An 18318-nucleotide genomic window follows, 5' to 3' on the forward strand; every position below is an offset into this window, starting at 1 on the left:
GCTTCACATTATTTTGCATTTAAATACACTTGAGTTTTGTGGTAGATCACAACTTTGTACGATAACAGAGAAAATATGTGCTATCAGGTTGGCAGCCCATTTCTGATCTCTCTCCTTTACTATTTTCATTGAAGTCAATGGGAAGGATGTGAAATGAGCTGCCAATTGACATACACTCATTTTTGCTATCTCAGAAAGTCAAGATGGACCTTTCGTTCATGAACACAAATTCAAAATGCAAGTTAAAGTGATAGGATTTATACATTGCTCCAATAAGAGAAGACTTTGCATTAGTTTCGCCATTGTAAATTATTTAAAGAACGAGAGAGAGAAAGAAAGAAAAAAAGAAACAAAGGTAGAAAGGAAGAAAGGAAGGACAGAAGGAAGGGAGAAAGAGAGGAAGGAAGATGTTTCGAGACACAAAAGTATTGAGTTAGAATCTGCTGTTGAGATAGAGGACCAGCCATTCGTATATTAAGTGGGAAAGCAGGTTTGGTAGTCAAATAGTTGAGAGTGTGGTGCTGGAAAAGCACAGCAGGTCAGGCAGCAGCCTAGGAGCAGGCGAATCAATGTTTTGGGCGCAAGCTTGTAGCAGCTTGTAGCGAAAACTTGGAGCAGCTTGCACTTTCCACTCAAAATTGAAAGCTACTACTTGTAAAAGATTGGCAATTCATAATGCATGCTGACAGAGAATTATTTCTAAATTATTCCTGATGAAGGGCTTATGACCAAAACATTGATTTTCCTGCTCCTTGGATGCTGCCTGACCTGCTGTGCTTTTCCAGCACCACACTCTCGACCCTGATCTCCAGCATCTGCGGTCCTCACTTCCTCATTGTTGACAGTCAAATAGCCTATTACTGCTCCTTGTTGTAATTAGTTCACAGGATGAGGGTGACATTGACTGGGGCAGCAATTATTGTCCACCATTAATTGTCCAGAAGGCTGTTGAGTGTCAATCATATTTCTGCTGGGTTTGGAGTCACATGTAGGCCAGACTGTGAAAGGATGACAGATTTCCTTCTCTAATGGACATTAGTAAACCAGATGTGCTTATAGTATGGCCACCATGTGGCTAGTTATTTCCTAAACTCGAATTTCACTATCTTCCATGACAGGATTTAAACCTATGTCCAGAATATTGGATCAGTGACATTACCACAGTGCAACTGCCTCTCCTTCCCCTACTTCCTTTATTTCTCTAAGTGCAGTGTTTTCTGAGTTGGGGGTTTAGTTCAGGTTATTATCCAATCAGATATCACAGCGACCCTGGTTTATGAAATGGAATAATAGCCAAGACTGTCACAAATGACAGCCAGATACATATCCCTTTTATACGTTACACATGCAAAATGTAAAAAGAACTCAAGTATGATGCTTCAGTTTAGCAATTTGCAACAACCCACCATCTTGTTCATTATAACTTAGCTGAGGCAGCAGAGGAGACTGGAGCCAAGACCAAGTGAGCACATTCAGAAAGGGGGGGGGTTCAGAGTAAAAATTGGCAACGTCGGGCTTCTGGGTGAAAAGTATTCCTGAAATCCCTAACAAACCTCCTGCTTCCGACTATACCACTTGGTTATTGACCAGTCTAATAAGGGGAAAGGTTTCTCCCTATCTACCTGGTCTGTGCTCCTCAGAACTTTGTATACCTCAATCAGATTCCCTTCAGTCTTCTCTGCTCTAATGAAAACAGACCCAGTGTGTCTAGTCTCATTTTACAACTGAATTTCTCCAACTCAGGCAACATCCTGATGGATCTCCTTTGAATCTTCTCCAGTGCAATTACATGGTTCTTGTAGTGTTTTGACCAAAATGCACACAGTACTCCAGCTGTGACATAACTAATGGTGTATACAGTTCCATCATAACCTCATTGCCCTTGTATTCAGTGCCTTGACTAATTTTTTTTTTAGATTAGATTAGATTACTTACAGTGTGGAAACAGGCCCTTCGGCCCAACAAGTCCACACCGCCCCGCCGAAGCGCAACCCACCCATACCCCTACATTTATCCCTTACCTAACACTATGGGCAATTTAGCATGGCCAATTCACCTGACCTGCACATCTTTGGACTGTGGGAGGAAACCGGAGCACCCGGAGGAAACCCACGCAGACACGGGGAGAATGTGCAAACTCCACACAGTCAGTCTCCTGAGGCGGGAATTGAACCCGGGTCTCTGGCACTGTGAGGCAGCAGTGCTAACCACTGTGCCACCGTGCCGCCCCACTGTGCCACCGTGCCGCCCCACTGTGCCACCGTGCCGCCCCACTGTGCCACCGTGCCGCCAATAAAGGTGAGTATCTCATATGCCTTCTTAACCACCTAATGCAGCCATCTTGCTGCCTCCAATAATCTATGGAACCAAGGTCCATTTGCACTTCCAAGGGACCTACCATGCAGCATGTACTTCCTTGCCTTCAGAGTCCTCCAAAAAAGCATTGCTGTGGAGTTTTCAAGGTTAAATTCTATTTGCTCCAGTTCAGCCCATCTGACCAGCCTGAGATATATATATATAGATATATCTTAAGCCCAATAAGTGAAAAGTAAGGACAGGGATTGGGGAGCAGCAAGTCCTGGCAAAGTCAAGAGGATCAGCTCGGTCAACCATGTCGACAGGGACCATTGAGCTGATTTCCCAGTTTTTCCATCCACCCATAACACCAATATTTTTTGTTTGCCTGAATGAGTGTGTCAGGGGAGTCTTAAAGGTGGGATGAGATTTTTCACTGAAAGTGTTATACAGCAGTGGTTCAGAGCTGTTTACATGTCACTAGAATCTAGTTATTTGTAATACATAGGAGTTCTGGTTAAGTATAGAAACCTGGTCCATGTTTTCTATTAGGCTGCATCTAAATCACAGGTCAATATGGGAATTTTGTGCACTTTGTTAAAATCATTAACTCCCATGACAATGCCAGAAATAATGGAGCTTGACTTCCAATGTGCTACCCTAGTGAGCCGGGAAAATAGTGCATCCATATCTTTCAAACTGGATCAATGCCTGCAGCAGAATTCCCCATGAAGGGTCACTGTGGGACCCTTGCCTCTGATAATTCATATCATGACTTAGGTTTTAAAGTGCAGGGGCTAATTTCCGAATTTGCGGGCAACACAACTGTTGAAAACATTTTAAGCTCTTCAGTAAGGCGTTCGACAAGGTTCCCCATGGGAGACTGATTAGCAAGGCTAGATCTCATGGAATACAGGGACAACTAGCCATTCAGATACAGAACTGGCTCAAAGGTAGAAGACAGAGGGTGGTGGTGGAGGGTTGGTTTTCAGACTGGAGGCCTGTGACCAGTGGAGTGTCACAAGGATCAGTGCTGGGTCCACTACTTTTCATCATTTATATAAATGATTTGGATGTGAGCATCAGAAGCATAATTAGTAAGTTTGCAGATGACACCAAAATTGGAGGTGTAGTGGACAGCAAAGAAGGTTACCTCAGATTACAATGGGATCTTGATCAGATGAGCCAATGGGCTGAGAAGTGGCAGATGGAGTTTAATTTAAATAAATGCAAGGTGCTGCATTTTGGGAAAGCAAATCTTAGCAGGACTTACACACTTAATGGTAAGGAGCTAGGAAGTGTTGCTGAACGAAGAGATCTTGGAGTGCAGGTTCATAGCTCCTTGAAAATGGAGTCACAGATAGGATAGTGAAGAAGGTGTTTGGTATGCTTTCTTTTATTGGAAGGAGTATTGAGTACAGGAGATAGGAGGACATGTTGTGGCTGTACAGGACCTGGGTTAGGTCACTTTTGGAATATTGCGTGCAATTCTGGTCTCCTTCCTTTTGGAAGGATGTTTTGAAACTTGAAATATTCAGAAAAGATTTACAAGGATGTTGCCAGGGTTGAAGGATTTGAGCTATAGGGAGAGGTGAATAGGCTGGGGCTGTTTTCCCTGGAGCATCGGAGGCTGAGGGGTGACCTTATAGAAGTTTATAAAATCATGAGGGGCATAGATAGGATAAATAGACAAAGTCTTTTCCCTGGGATGGGGGAGTCCCGAACGAGAGGGCATAGTTTTTGGGTGAGAGGGGAAAGATATAAAACAGACCTAGGGGGCAACCTTTTCACGCAGAGGGTGGTACATGTATGGAATGAGCTGCCAGAGGAAGTGGTGGAGGCTGGTACGATTTCAACAATTAAAATGCTTCTGGATGGATATTTGAATAGGAAGGGTTTGGAGGGATATGGGTCGGGTGCTGGCAGGTGGGACTAGATTGGGTTGGGATATCTGGTCAGCATGGACAAGTTGAACTGAAGGGTCTGTTCCCATGCTGTATATCTCTATGACTCTATGACTGCAAGGAGAGACAGTGTAGAACTTCAAAGGACATCATCAAGTTGGTGAAGTGGGCAGTTAGAGGGCAGATGAAGTTCAATGAGGACAGGTACGAAGTGATACATTTTGGTAAAAAGAACATTGAAAGACAGTATACAATAAAAGCGTGTGCAGAAGGAGAGAGACCTGGATGCTTATGTCATGGCATGGTGGCTTCGTGGCTAGCACTAATACATCACAGTGCCAGGGACCCAGTTCAATTCCAGCCTTGGCTGACCGTGTGGAGTTTGCACACTCCCCTGAGTCTGTTTCCTCCAACAGTCCAAAAATGTGCAGCTTAGGTGGATCGGCCATAGTAAGGTGTCCAGGGATGTGCAGGCTAGATAGCTTAGATGTGAGAAATGCAAGGGTAGAGGGAATGAGTCTGGATAGGATGCTTTTCAGATGTTGGGTGACTTGCTTCCACACTGCAGGGATATGATATGCAAATATCTATTTTGAGGATAATAATTATATGCCTCTGACATTTCAGTTCTCCCACCTTGTCCTTAACTTTCAAAAGTGGTAAGGGATTTTCTCTGCTAATTCCTTTAAAAATGCTTAGGGTCAACGTTCCACAATCAGATCACAGCGTAACAATTGACAATTCAGCATATTCAGCACTGGAAAATGACGACTGCATTAGTGTCATAGAAATATGGTTGCAACTGGAAGATGCCCAAAAGTCACAACTGAGAAGATACCACCGTTTCACAGGGTCAATGAGGTCCAAACATAACAACTGAAGTTTGTATATTATTTAGTGGATTTAGTGGAGGACTCTCAATTATTGTTCTTAGTGTTCACACGAAAGAGAAAAGTGAAATCACCTCAAACAGACTTGGACTATCTTTTAAAAAGCAAGCAGCGTAAAAAGAATGGATGAAAAAGAGAGATGGAAAGAAAATGAAGGGAAGAAAGAAATAAGGAAAGAGAGGGAAAAGGGGGAGGGAGAGAGAGATAGAGTGTTTGCATTTATATAGCATTTTTCATGACCCCAAAGAGTCAAAATGTACTTTGCAACCAATCCAATGACTAAACATGACTGAGAAAAAAATACATGAAGTCAAAGCTTTTCATTAGAATTGAAACATGAGAAAATCAAATAGGGAACAAGAATTCACAAAGCCTGGAAAAGCAGGGGTGATTGGTTGGACAATGGTTGGCACAGAGATGCAGCTGAAAATGTTTTTTTAATTAACCTATTTTTCCTGACCAACCTGCGCAGAAATGTTACTATACACCTCTGGAGCAGGTGAGACCTGAACCTAGGCCTGATGTTACAGGGCTTGGGTCACTGCCACTGCATAGCCAGAGGCATGCCAGCAGAAGCTGTTAACTGTGTCAGTTAATTGAATAAAATCAAACCAGACAAATTAATCTGATCAATCAAGCCTGAATGCATATGCACTCCTTGTTCCCCAGTTAGTTGATAATCAGCTGTCAGTAAACAGCTTCTGTTTTCACACGAGTCATTGGTTTCAATATGAGACTGCGCTTTTTTTCTATCTCTCTCTCCACAATTGTTGTGTTTTCACAGCACTTCCTGTTTTAATTCCGACTTCCTGCAATCCACAGTCTTTCCTTTGATTCGAGCCTCTTTTTTAACCCTATATCTGACATCTTAAAAAACAAGGAGAAAGTGGGGACTGCAGATGCTGGAGACCAGAGTTGAAAAATGTGGCGCTGGAAAAACACAGCAGGCCAGGCAGCATCTGAGGAGCAGGAGAATCGACGTTTCGGGCATAAGCCCTTCTTCAGGAATGAGGCTGATGTGCCAGGCGGGCTGAGATAAAAGGTAGGGGGGGAGGGAATTTTGGGGAGGGGCGCTGGAATGCGATAGGTGGAAGGAGGTGAGGGTGAGGGTGATAGGCCGGAGAGGGGGTGGGGGAGGAGAGGTCGGGAAGAAGATTGCGGGTCAAGAGGGTGGTGCTGAATCCAGAGGTTGGGACTGAGAAAAGGTGGGGGGAGGGGAAATGAGGAAGCTGGAGAAATCTACATTCATCCCGTATGGTTAGAGGGTTCCTAGGTGGAAGATGAGGCGCTCTTCCTCCAGGCGTCGTGTGGTCAGGGTCTGGCGATGGAGGAGCCCAAGGACCTGCATGTCCTTGGCGGAGTGGGAGGGGAAGTTAAAGTGTTCAGCCACAGGACGGTTGGGTTGGTTGGTGCAGGTGTCCCAGAGGTGTTCCCTGAAACGTTCCGCAAGTAGGCGGCCTGTCTCCCCAATGTAGAGGAGACCACATCGGGTGCAACGGATACAGTAAATGATGTGTGTGGAGGTGCAGGTGAATTTGCGATGGATATGGAAGGATCCATTGGGGCCCTGGAGGGAGGTGAGAGGGGAGGTGCAGGCGCAAATTTTGCACTTCTTGCGGTTGCAGGGGAAGGTGCCTGGAGTGGAGGTTGGGTTGGTGTGGGGTGTGGACCTGACGAGGGAGTCGCGGAGGGAGTGGTCTCTCCGGAATGCTGATAGGGGTGGGGAGGGAAATATATCCCTGGTGGTGGGGTCTGTTTGAAGGTGGCGGAAATGACGGAGGATGATACGATGTATCCGGAGGTTGGTGGGGTGGAAGGTGAGGACCAGTGGGGTTCTGTCCTGGTGGCGATTGGAGGGGGCGGGGATCAAGGGCGGAGGAGCGGGAAGTGGAGGAGATGCAGTGGAGAACATCATCGACCACGTCGGAGGGGAAATTGCGGTCTTTGAAGAAGGAGGCCATCTGGGTTGTTCGGTATTGGAATTGGTCCTCCTGGGAGCAGTTGCGGCGGAGGCAAAGGAATTGGGAATATGGGATGGCGTTTTTACAGGGGACAGGGTGGGAGGAGGTGTAATCTAGTTGGGCCCTCCCCCAAATTCCCTCCTCCCTACCTTTTATCTCAGCCCGCCTGGCACACGCCCCATTCCTGAAGAAGGGCTTATGCCTGAAACGCCGATTCTCCTGCTCCTCGGATGCTGTCTGGCCTGCTGTGTTTTTCCAGCACCACATCTTAAAAAACAAGTCAAGTGAAGGGCTATTCTCACTCTGGATTGTTCACCACAGTGAGCTGAACGTTGGCTTCAACTCCTGGGAAATGCCAGCGCAATCTTATTTCCCGCTGTGATTCACCATGAGATTGATAGCACTCAATGGGAAATGTTGCCGAACAAAGAGATCTTGGGGTGCAGGTTCACAGTTCCTTGAAAGTGAAGTCACTGGTGGACAGGGTAGTGAAGAACATGTTTGGTACACTTGGTCACTGCATTGAGTATATGAGTTGGGATGGCTGCACAGGAGATTGGGTTGGCCACTTTTGCAATACTGCATTCGATTCTGGTCTCCCTGCTATAGAAAAGATGTCGTGAAACTTGAAAGGGTGCAGAAAAGATTTACAAGGATGTTGCTGGGGTTGGAGGGTTTGAGCTACTGGGAGAGACTGAACAGGCTGGGACTATTTTCCTTGGAGTGTTGGAGGCTGAGAGGTGACCTTATAGTGGTTTATAAAATCATGAGGGACTTGGATAGGGTGAATAGCCAACGTCTTTTCCCCAGGTAAGGGAGTCCAAACCTACAGGGCATAGGATTAAGATGACAGGGGAATTATATAAGAGGGACCTAAGGGGCAAATATTTCAAGTGGAGGGTAGTGTGTGTATGGAATGAGCTGCCAGAGGAAGTGGTGGTAGTTGGTACAATTACAACATGGATATATAACTAGGAAGTGTTTAGAGGGATATGGGCCAAATGCTGGCAAATGACAAGATTAACTCAGGATATCTGGTCACCATGGCTAAGTTGGACCAAAGAGTCTGTTTCCACGCTATACAACACTGTGACTCTATGATTCTTCCCCATTCCCAGTGAATGGTATGTGTAACTAGTGAAGATACCTTTCAGCGGGTTCTGCTGGTCACACATGGTACACTGGCAAGAGTCTGAACATACCACTGCTGACCTTCAGGATCCTTGACCTTTAGCAGGGCATAGGACAACTGAAGCTATTTTGAACCTAAACCCCAGGCCAGTGAGTTCCACGAGGTACAACTCAATGAACCTTTCTTTGGAGAATTAATTTCTCAGTGTAAATATTCGAATCATTCCTATCATCGCAAATATGGCCATTATAGCCAGCATCTGATAAAGGTTAAAAAGCTAGCCAGGTTCCATAAATAAAGAAGGCAGATTTTATAGATCACAAGGAAACTTTGGATGTACACTTACCTTCCGAATGCAAATATTAGAAGCAGTCCCACCATAGTTACAAGTACGACCGACATATGCACGAACCAATGCATATTAAGTGACAGAGTGCGTTCTGTAAATAAACAAGGCAGTTATTATAGGTCCGAAATAATGTTTATTTATTCAAGTGATGTGAAAGTTTCTTAAAAGGAAGTTGCAATGCAATGAGACACAATAAATAACAGATTAGTACAAAATACACAGAGAATATGAGCCTTAGAAAGTGGATTGCATTCTTATTAGGCATGTACAATGCTTTGTAGAACCAGGAATCCACCTTTACTCTGTGTAATCAAATCTTCAGGTGCTCATCACAATAAAATGAGCAGGTTAGGTTATGTTCAGGAAGTTGCCACCCAACTGGTAACGTGAAGATGACCATGGAGTCTGTGTTTATCATGTTAGTTGAGGAATAAGTCTACACCGAGAGCTAACTCTGTTGCTCCTTTTTTGAAATACTGCTGTGGGATCATTAATATCCACAAGAGAGAACACACAAGTCTCATTAAAGGTGATGACACCTCTGGCAATGCAGCACTCCCTCAGTGGAAGCTCCAGCCTAGCTGTTGAGCTCATGTCTCTGGAATGGGACTTCCTGACTCAGAGAAGGCAGCGATGTTGCCTGACTCAGAGCATTCTCCTTATTTCCTGTGGTCCATTGTTTCAGAATGTGGTTCCAATTGATAAGAACGGTAGTAGAGATAGACCAGGGCACGGTGGACTGGTGAACCTCACACCCAGGGTTGAGAAACTATTGGAGAAAATACTGAAGGAGCAACTACTGAAGATTAATCCCCATTCCAAGAGGCAAGGTTTGATCAGGGATAGTCACCATGTCTTTGTCAGAGAGAGGGCAGGCCGAACAAATCAGGTTGAATTTTTTTTTAAGAAGTTGACCAATTTTGTAGATGAGGGTAGATCAATTGATACAGTTTACATTGATTTCAGCAAGATCCCAAGGACAAGGTCTCACATGGGAAACTGATAAAGAAGGCAAAAGCATGTGGGAACCAAGGCAACGTGGCAAATCGGATCCAAAAAATGGCTTAATGGTAGAAGACAGAGGCTGGTGGCAAAAGGCTGTTGTGTAATTGAAACCTGGTGCATAATAGCATACCACAGGAAACAGTACTGGGTCCCTTATTGTTAGTGATATTCATACATGATATAGGTGAGATCGTGAGGTGCATGATAAATACGTTTGCAGATGACACAATGATTGGCCAGGTGGTTGACAACAAGGAGGAAGGTCTTATGTTACAAGTGAATATAGATGGATTGGTCAGATGGGCAGAGCAGTGACAGATGGATTTTAACCCTGATAAGTGAGAGGTGATGCACTTTGGAAGGGGTAAGGGAATACTCAAAGAATGGCAGGATTCTGGGAAGCTCAAAGGAACAGACAGATCTGGGATGCTTGTCTACAGAATCCTGAACTTGGCAGGGAATGTTCATATGGAAGTTAAAACGCCATACAGGATGCATGCTTTAATCAGTCATTGATAACAAGCACAGGGATGTTAAGCTGGAGCTGTACAGAACGTCAGATAGGCCGGGCTTTTGCCCGAAATGTCGATTTTGCTGCTCGTTGGATGCTGCCTGAACTGCTGTGCTCTTCCAGCACCACTGATCCAGAACCACAGCTAGAATACAGTGTGCAGTTCTAGATCATAGAATTCCCTACAGTGTGGAAACAGGCCATTAAGCCCAACACGTCCACACAGACCCTCCGAAGAGCATCCGACCCACACCTGTTCCACTAACCTACACATCCCTAAATTCTATGGGCAATTTAGCATCGCCAATTCACCTAACCTGCATACCTTTGGACTGTGGGAGGAAGCCCACACTGACACAAGGGGAATGTGCAAACTCCATACAGACAGTCACTTGAGGCTGGAATCGAACCTGGGTCCCTGGTGCTGTGAGGCAGTAGTGTTAACCACTGAGCCACCATGCCACCTAGTCCCTGTGTTGTAGGGAGGATGTGGAGGGGGGTGCAGAGGAGATTCACCAGGATGTTGTCTGGAATAGAGAACCTTAGCTCTGAAGAGAAACTGAATAAGCTCAGGCTGTTTTATGTGGAGCAGAAAAGATTGAGGAGATACCTGATGGAGCTATTAAATAATGAGGGGCATAAGACAGGATGAATAGAAAGCCACTATTCCCCTTAGTTGAAGAGTCAACAACAAAGGGACATAATTTTAAAGTGAAAGGCAAGAGGCTCAGAGGGGCTTTGAGGAAAGTTTATTCCACTCAGACAGTGGTGGAGCTCTGGAATGCACTGCCTGGGAGGGTAACTGAGTTGGGGAAACCTCACAACCTGTAAAAAGTATTTTGAGGAGCATCTTTAGTTTCATAACATTCAAGGCCATGGGCCTAGTGCTGGAAAGTGGGACTAAGTTAGACGGTCGAGCATTTTTGGTGATAGAGACTCAATGGGCTGAAGGGCAGCTCCCCAACTTATGATTCTATTGATTCGATAACAGAGGACTGGATTGATTGATGTAATAAAGAAATGGCATCTCTTTACAAAAGAGTATTGTCAATGGGATTTTTAAAAATGAGCATTTTTAAAAGTAATCATAATCTGACACATATCAAGAGGCGGCACGGTGGCACAGTGGTTAGCACTGCTGCCTCACAGCGCCAGAGACCCGGGTTCAATTCCCAACTCAGGCGACTGACTGTGTGGAGTTTGCACATTCTCTCCATGTCTACATGGGTGTGCTCCGGTTTCCTCTCACAGTCCAAAGATGTGCAGGTCAGGTGAATCGGCCATGCTAAATTGCCCGTAGTCTTAGATGAAGGGGTAAATGTAGGGGAATGGGTGGATTGTGCTTCGGCGGATCAGTGTGGACTTGTTGGGCCGAACGGCCTGTTTCCACACTGTAAGTAATCTAATGTAAGTAATCTAATCTAAAGATGCAATTAGTGATTCATGAATAACCATGATTATAAAATTGAGCATATACTCATTATCACACTTTCTTTGTTATCCATCTTGTTTTATAACAATGCAAAAAAAGTATCCATGTTTCTTGGATAAACTAGAGTTAAAGCAGTCTGTCTTTAAGCGCAATTAGGACAAGGTGCAGCAGTCACAGGACAAACTGGATTGCTCTTCCGTGGAGCTAGCAGAGATGCAATGGGCCAAATGGCCTCTCCTTCTTGTGGTATGGTTCTGTGATTGACTCTTCAGTCATGCATTGTTGCTTTCTTCAGCATGGCACGTTCTCCTGATTAAAACAAAAAGACTCAGCTGTTTTGACCGTGCAGGTGTAGAAGGATCAAAAGAGAGAGAGAAAGAGGCATTATGTTGTAGGAGATGGTTAGTGTTCAGCAATAAGGCACCTGATTGTTTTCTGCAGGAACGGCACTGGTTACATTCAGGTCTGCTCGCAAATCATTTCAGGCAGTCTTCAAGAATGGAATGGAGGAGGGAAACTGGGTGGTGAATTCACTTCCGTTAATTTTTATCTCATTGTGACCCCATTCAAGCTGAACAATGACAGAGAAACCTTTAAACAAAACAGTCCTCAACCTGACTGATACCAAAAGCTCTCATATCTCACAAATGTTCAATCCGTGCTGTAAAACGGAAAACATAGGAAATCCGCAGTGCACAGAACAGTTAGAAAAGGTTCAGGAAAAGCAGAAAACCAGAATTCTTACCAATAAAAACCTCATTGCTCCATTCACTCCAATACTTATTCTCCCCGCAAGTTGATTTTGACTTTACTCTTACTTTCACCGAGTAACGTTCTGTGAGGTTGATACTTTGAAGGCTATATTTTGTTTCTTCCTCAACAATGAAAAACTAAAAGCAAAACAATTAATCATGCAGATCTCAGGTTCTATAAAGAAACCAGAAAATAAAGGACAACCATTTTCTGTTTCTTTTGCAGTGAGCTATAATGATCTGGCATTCACTGCCTGAAACAACTGGAAGAAAATTCAACTGTAACTTTCTCAAGACAATGGTATCACATTCCTGAGAACCAAAAGTGTCTTATAGAGATGGAGAAAGAGCAGGCAAACGGGATCATCAGCAATCAGACCTTCAAAACAAAGAGTCAGCCATGCACGATTGGCTGATTTGCCTCTTTCTGTGCTGGCTGGTGGAGTGAAGTGAAGAATGATGGGAAAATGCTCACGTGGAGCATGAAGACGACCATGGACCTAGAGAGCAGAATGGCCTGTTCCCAATGCTATAAATTTCAATATGATTTAAATTTAAGGGAATTTGTGAAGATTGCTCTTTATTAGCATCGATTGGAGAAACACAGACAGAACAGTACAGCAAGATGAATGGCCCAAATATTAAAACTAGTGCAACACAGCACATATGTTTGACTTATTTGAATCCAATTCACTACTAAGTGAAGAAGGGTCACAGATCTGAAACATCAACTCTAATTTCTCTCCACAGATGCTGTCAGATCTGCTGAAATTTTCAGCAATTCCTGGTTTTGTTTCACGACTGTGATCTTTTTTTCCACCAGATGGGTAATATTTATCATTCATGTTGTGAACTAAGATTAAACATGGATGTTGCATTTACTATATCCCAATCTTCTCATACCCTTGCGAAATCTATAGACCTCTGGAAAATCACAGTCAGTACATTCAATTCTTTTTAGATCTCTAGGATGTTAGCCACCAACAGCCAGAGACTTGTCAGAACTTAATACATTTATTTTTATCCAGCTTCTTTTTTCCTGCTGACATCAATTTCCATAATCTCCAATCTCTTATAACATACGGGCTACCCACTCTGACTGGTATTCAACTCGTGTCTACTACAGTCAGTTCAGCTATCACATGGTATTTCCATTCTCGTGCAATCCTGTGTTATGAGAAAGTCACGTAATAGCATCACCATTTAAATGAATGGGGCCGGAACTACATTATAATCCAATACACACTTTAGAAACAGTGTCCCCAATTCATCATAGCAAACTTGATTTAGTGAAATGCACGTTATAGCAGAACGACCTGTATTAGCAGATTTAAAAGACAAACACAATTTTTTCAGGATTATTTCTCCAATTTCCATAATTTCAAAATGTGAAGTGTCACTTCAGCTACTCTTTTCTTTTCTGCATATCTATAAAAGCAACTATAGTTGTTTTTTATATTTCTGGATTTGATATATTATAACTTTCCATTTATCATCAACATATGGGTAACTATTTGTTGGTTTCTAAAACATCCCAGTTCTCAGACATGCTCCAACTCTTTGGAACCTCAGATATTTCTTTAACTAACGCACACATTAACTTCCTACGTATTCCTTCGTGGATGGATTTTTCTCACTGACACTATGTTTTCCAATGCAATGCATTTTTGTTGAATATTTTCAATAACTTCTGTAAAAATTTTCTACTGCTATTTGTCACCAAATCTTTGAGTCTTTTTACAAAATCAATATTAGCCAGTTTACCCCTCAAACCTCCAAGCAATTGGCTTTGCTTAAGTTTAATATTCATGGTTGTGGTTGGGATATGTTATATTTAAACCTACCATGAGATTTGAAATTCATTATTAAACACAATAATTTTTTTTAAAAAATGTTAATTGCTTGAAACTCAAGACAGTAAAGGAAGGAATATGCATATTTACCTCATGATGACCTTGATCCAAATTTGTAACTTGCAATTGAAATTGAAAACATCTACAACAATGAAGCATTTCCCATGTCACAGACAGATTTAGTAAAACCTTAAGATTTATTGGTGCGTTGAACATCTCTGAAAATTAAGATGTAAAAAAGCATTCACAATCAGCTGAACATTTAAGCGATGAAAACCACCTCAACCCAAAATATTAGGAAAGGGAGTATCTCATACCATATTCCCATGGACTAAAGTCTGTATAATATGCCTGAATCAGTGTAGAATTACTCGATCCATTGACACAGATTATAACGTTCTCAGCATTAACTTCGATTTGAGAAACGTGGCAGCCCTGTCTGCCATCTTCATCCAAAAAATAGGAGGTACATTGACTGATGTTCCCACCCTGTCTTAAAGGGAAAATATTTGCAATCAATATAAAACAAATTAACAGTAAATTGTATTATATATCGTCATTTGATACCTACCTGTAATACATTTCATATCGGGTATCATGTGGCGCTTTGCTGCCCTGATTCCACGTACAATTCATCAGTGAATTATTATAGACAATACATGAGACATTAGAAGCCAAGGTTTCATGGTCACCTGCAATAATAAAAAGGGTTTTAATTAAAAGATATTCATTAAGCATATTTTTATTAAACAGGAGCTTTGAAAAACATGTAATAGCACAAAACTATGTTTTCTTTTGTAAAAATTAGTCTTAATGCATGTAGCTGCAATACATAATGGAAAGCATTATGCAACCTCCGAAGAAGATCAGAAGGACAATTATAAACTTCATTTACATAAGGGATCATTTCCCCTCTCTGGAGGTGGCGAGCTGGAGAAATAATTGTGCAAATTTACGCTGGAGAGAAATACATGCATCTCACCACTTTTGTGCTAAGCATCAGGCAAGAAGTAGCTCTGATGAAGAACCACCAGATTTGTTAACTGGTGTTAACTCAGCTTTCACTCCATAGATGCCACCAGACCTGCTGAGTTTCTCCAGCAATTTTGACTTGTGTTTCAGATCTCCAACATCTGCAACTCTTTGCTTGATTTTCAGGAAGAAGCAATGTAGCCTCTAGGCTGATTGGTGTGCTAACACCATTCCCAGCTTTGACTTCTGCTTCCGGACATCACTGCTGAGTACACTTCTCAGAGGACTGTACAGAATAAAACAAAATTAGGGGGAATGTGAGTGAGGACGTCCATGGGCAACTTTGTCTCGTACCTAGTAATTACCTTAAGAAGTACCCAGGGCAGTTTTGTTCTATTAACAGCCCGATATAAATGGAAGGGTTGTTCTTTCACATGTTTTGATTTGAAACTGCACATTACCAGCAACTAAAGTGGTCAAATGTTGGAAGGTCATGTTGGGACTATACTGGACATTGGTTTGGCCACTGTTGGAATATTGCTTGCAATTCTGGTCTCCCTGCTAGAGGAAAGATGTTGTGAAATTTGAAATGGTTCAGAAAAGATTTATAAAGATGTTGTCAGGGTTGGAGGGTTTGAGCTATTGGGAGAGGCTGAATAGACTGGGGTTGTTTTCCCTGGAGCATTGGAGGCTGAGGGGTGATGTTATAGACATTTATAAAATCAAGAGGGGCATGGACAGGGTGATAGGTCTTTTTTCCGAGAGTAGGTGAGTTTAAAACTAAAAGACATAATTTAAGGTGAAAGGGGATATATTTAAAAGAGACCTTAGGGCCAACGTTTTCCCCACAGAGGGTGGTGCATGTATGGAATGCGTTGCCAGAGGAAGTGGTCGAGGCTGGTACAATTACAACATTTAAAAGAAATCTGGATGGGTATATGAATAGGAACAGTTTAGAGGAATACTGGCCAAATGCTGGTAAATAGGTTTAAAAATGTATTTTCGGATATCTGGTCGGCATGGATGAATTGGACCAAGGGATCTGTTTCCATGCTATACACCATGACTAAATAGCCAGGCGGGAGGCTCAATTTTTCACCTGATCACCTACCTCACTGATGAATGGGAAAGGTGGGTCATTTCCCAACTGGGAAACCGTAGTAACCCTCCTACCAAATTATGGGGGGAGACGGTCTCCAGTGTCCCAACTCTGGTAGGGGCCTAGCAAGTGCCCTTTGAAAGCTAACCCCCTTTCCCTTCCCCTCTCCCAGCACCCCAGCCACAAAATATTTATTACAACCCCAGTTGCTTTTGTGACTTCAGTGATAAACCTTCTTCTAAAAACACTGCAGTTAGTCTCAAGAAGGCATCAACAACAAAATATGCAATAAGAATGTCTGGAACATCATCCCTTCAAAGTTAGGTATGTGGTCTGCAGAGCTTTTTAAAATCTGCAGCTTTCTGTAATTTGTACATCAGGGTAACAGAACAGAATGCGCAGGTACAGCTATAGAGAAGATGCAGAGAAAGATCAACTCTAACATCTGAGAGGTCCATTCATAAGTTTGATAAGAGCAGGGAAGAAGCTATTCATAAACAGGTTGGCACTTGTTTCTGAGCCTTTGTATCTTCCTGGGCATCAGTGGACTCTTCATTCTAGACTTTTTTTTTTAATTCAAATTCTACCATCTGTCATGGTGGGATTTAAACGCAGGTCCTCAGAACATTACCTGGACCTGTAGATGAACAGTTCAGCATTCATACTACTGGGCCCTCACCTCCCCAAGAGAGCAGCATGTCAGTAAATTCCAACAATCACAATAAGGAGCTCTGTACAGGTGAGTAATTCCCTCTCTGCAATGTGCTGTTTCAAACCAAAACATGTGAAAGAACAACCCTTCCATTTATATCAGGCTGTTAACAGAACAAAACTTCCCTGGGTACTTCTTAACATAATTACTAGGTATGAGACACTGATCCAACAAAGGAGACATTACCACATAGCCAAAAAGAGAGAGCAAGGTGGAGAGGGTTATAAAGGAAGTTCAGACTTCAGAGCCGATTTGGCTGGACAAATAGCAATTCATACTAGTTCAGAAAGGGTTTCTGGACCTTGAGCAATCTTACTACAATGTCAGAGAGCTGCTTCTCACTAGACATAAGTAGTACAGTATGGGAGGAGTTAAAATGTTGCTGGTTGGTAGAAGTCTATCTATTGAACACATGGAGGAAAACAGGCAGAGAAACGTTTAGAATAGACCGACTAGAACCTAGACAATAGGGTAGTGGTGGAGGGTTGTTTTTCAGACTGGAGGCCTGTGACCAGTGGAGTGCTACAAGGATTGGTGCTGGGCACTCTACTTCTTGTCATTTACATAAATGATTTGGATGCGAGCATAAGAGGTACAGTTAGTAAGTTTGCAGATGACACCAAAATTGGAGGTGTAGTGGACAGCGAAGAGGGTTACCTCAGATTACAACAGGATCTGGACCAGATGGGCCAATGGGCTAAGAAGTGGCAGATGGAGTTTAATTCAGATAAATGCAGAGTGCTGCATTTTGGGAAAGCAAATCTTAGCAGGACGTATACACTTAATGGTAATTTCCTAGGGAGTGTTGCTGAACAAAGAGACCTTGGATTGCAGGTTCATAGCTCCTTGAAAGTGGAGTCGCAGGTAGATAGGATAGTGAAGAAGGCGTTTGGTATGCTTTCCTTTATTGGTCAGAGTATTGAGTACAGGAGTTGGGAGGTCATGTTGCGGCTGTACAGGACATTGGTTAGGCCACTGTTGGAATATTGCGTGCAATTCTGGTCTCCTTCCTATTGGAAAGATGTTGTGAAACTTGAAAGGGCTCAGAAAAGATTTACAAGGATGTTGCCAGGGTTGGAGGATCTGAGCTACAGGGAGAGGTTGAACAGGCTGGGGCTGTTTTCCCTGGAGTGTCGGAGGCTGAGGGGTGACCTTATAGACGTTTACAAAATTATGAGTGGCATGGATAGGATAAATGGACAAAGTCTTTTCTCTGGGGTGAGGGAGTCCAGAACTAGAGGGAATAGGTTTAGGGTGAGAGGGGGAAGATATAAAAGAGACCTAAGGGGCAACTTTTTCACACAGAGGGTGGTACGTGTATGGAATGAGCTGCCTGAGGAAGTGGTGGAGGCTGGTACAATTGCAACATTTAAGAGGCATTTGGATGGGTATATGAATAGGAAGGGTTTGGAGGGATATGGGCCGGGTGCTTGCAGGTGGGACTAGATTGG

At 43.1% G+C, this 18318-nt stretch overlaps 1 protein-coding gene across 3 annotated transcripts in view; it reads right to left on the bottom strand.

Moving 5' to 3' along the window:
• The window catches only part of LOC122550912 (interleukin-5 receptor subunit alpha-like), a 69395-nt gene that overhangs the window by 8007 nt on the left and 43070 nt on the right, over nucleotides 1-18318 (bottom strand). For all 3 annotated transcript variants that reach the window (XM_043692342.2, XM_087988380.1, XM_087988379.1), the window contains exons 5-9: nucleotides 14656-14776; nucleotides 14402-14577; nucleotides 14175-14302; nucleotides 12225-12369; nucleotides 8529-8622 (exon numbers count right to left, since the gene is read on the bottom strand). In XM_043692342.2, coding sequence (XP_043548277.1) covers nucleotides 8529-8622; nucleotides 12225-12369; nucleotides 14175-14302; nucleotides 14402-14577; nucleotides 14656-14776 — 664 coding nt within the window. The remainder of the gene's footprint in view (nucleotides 1-8528; nucleotides 8623-12224; nucleotides 12370-14174; nucleotides 14303-14401; nucleotides 14578-14655; nucleotides 14777-18318) is intronic.

Source organism: Chiloscyllium plagiosum, unplaced genomic scaffold (genome assembly GCF_037043375.1).
Source record: "Chiloscyllium plagiosum isolate Xiang-an unplaced genomic scaffold, Cpla_swu_hap1 HiC_scaffold_6, whole genome shotgun sequence".
NCBI lineage: Eukaryota > Metazoa > Chordata > Chondrichthyes > Orectolobiformes > Hemiscylliidae > Chiloscyllium > Chiloscyllium plagiosum.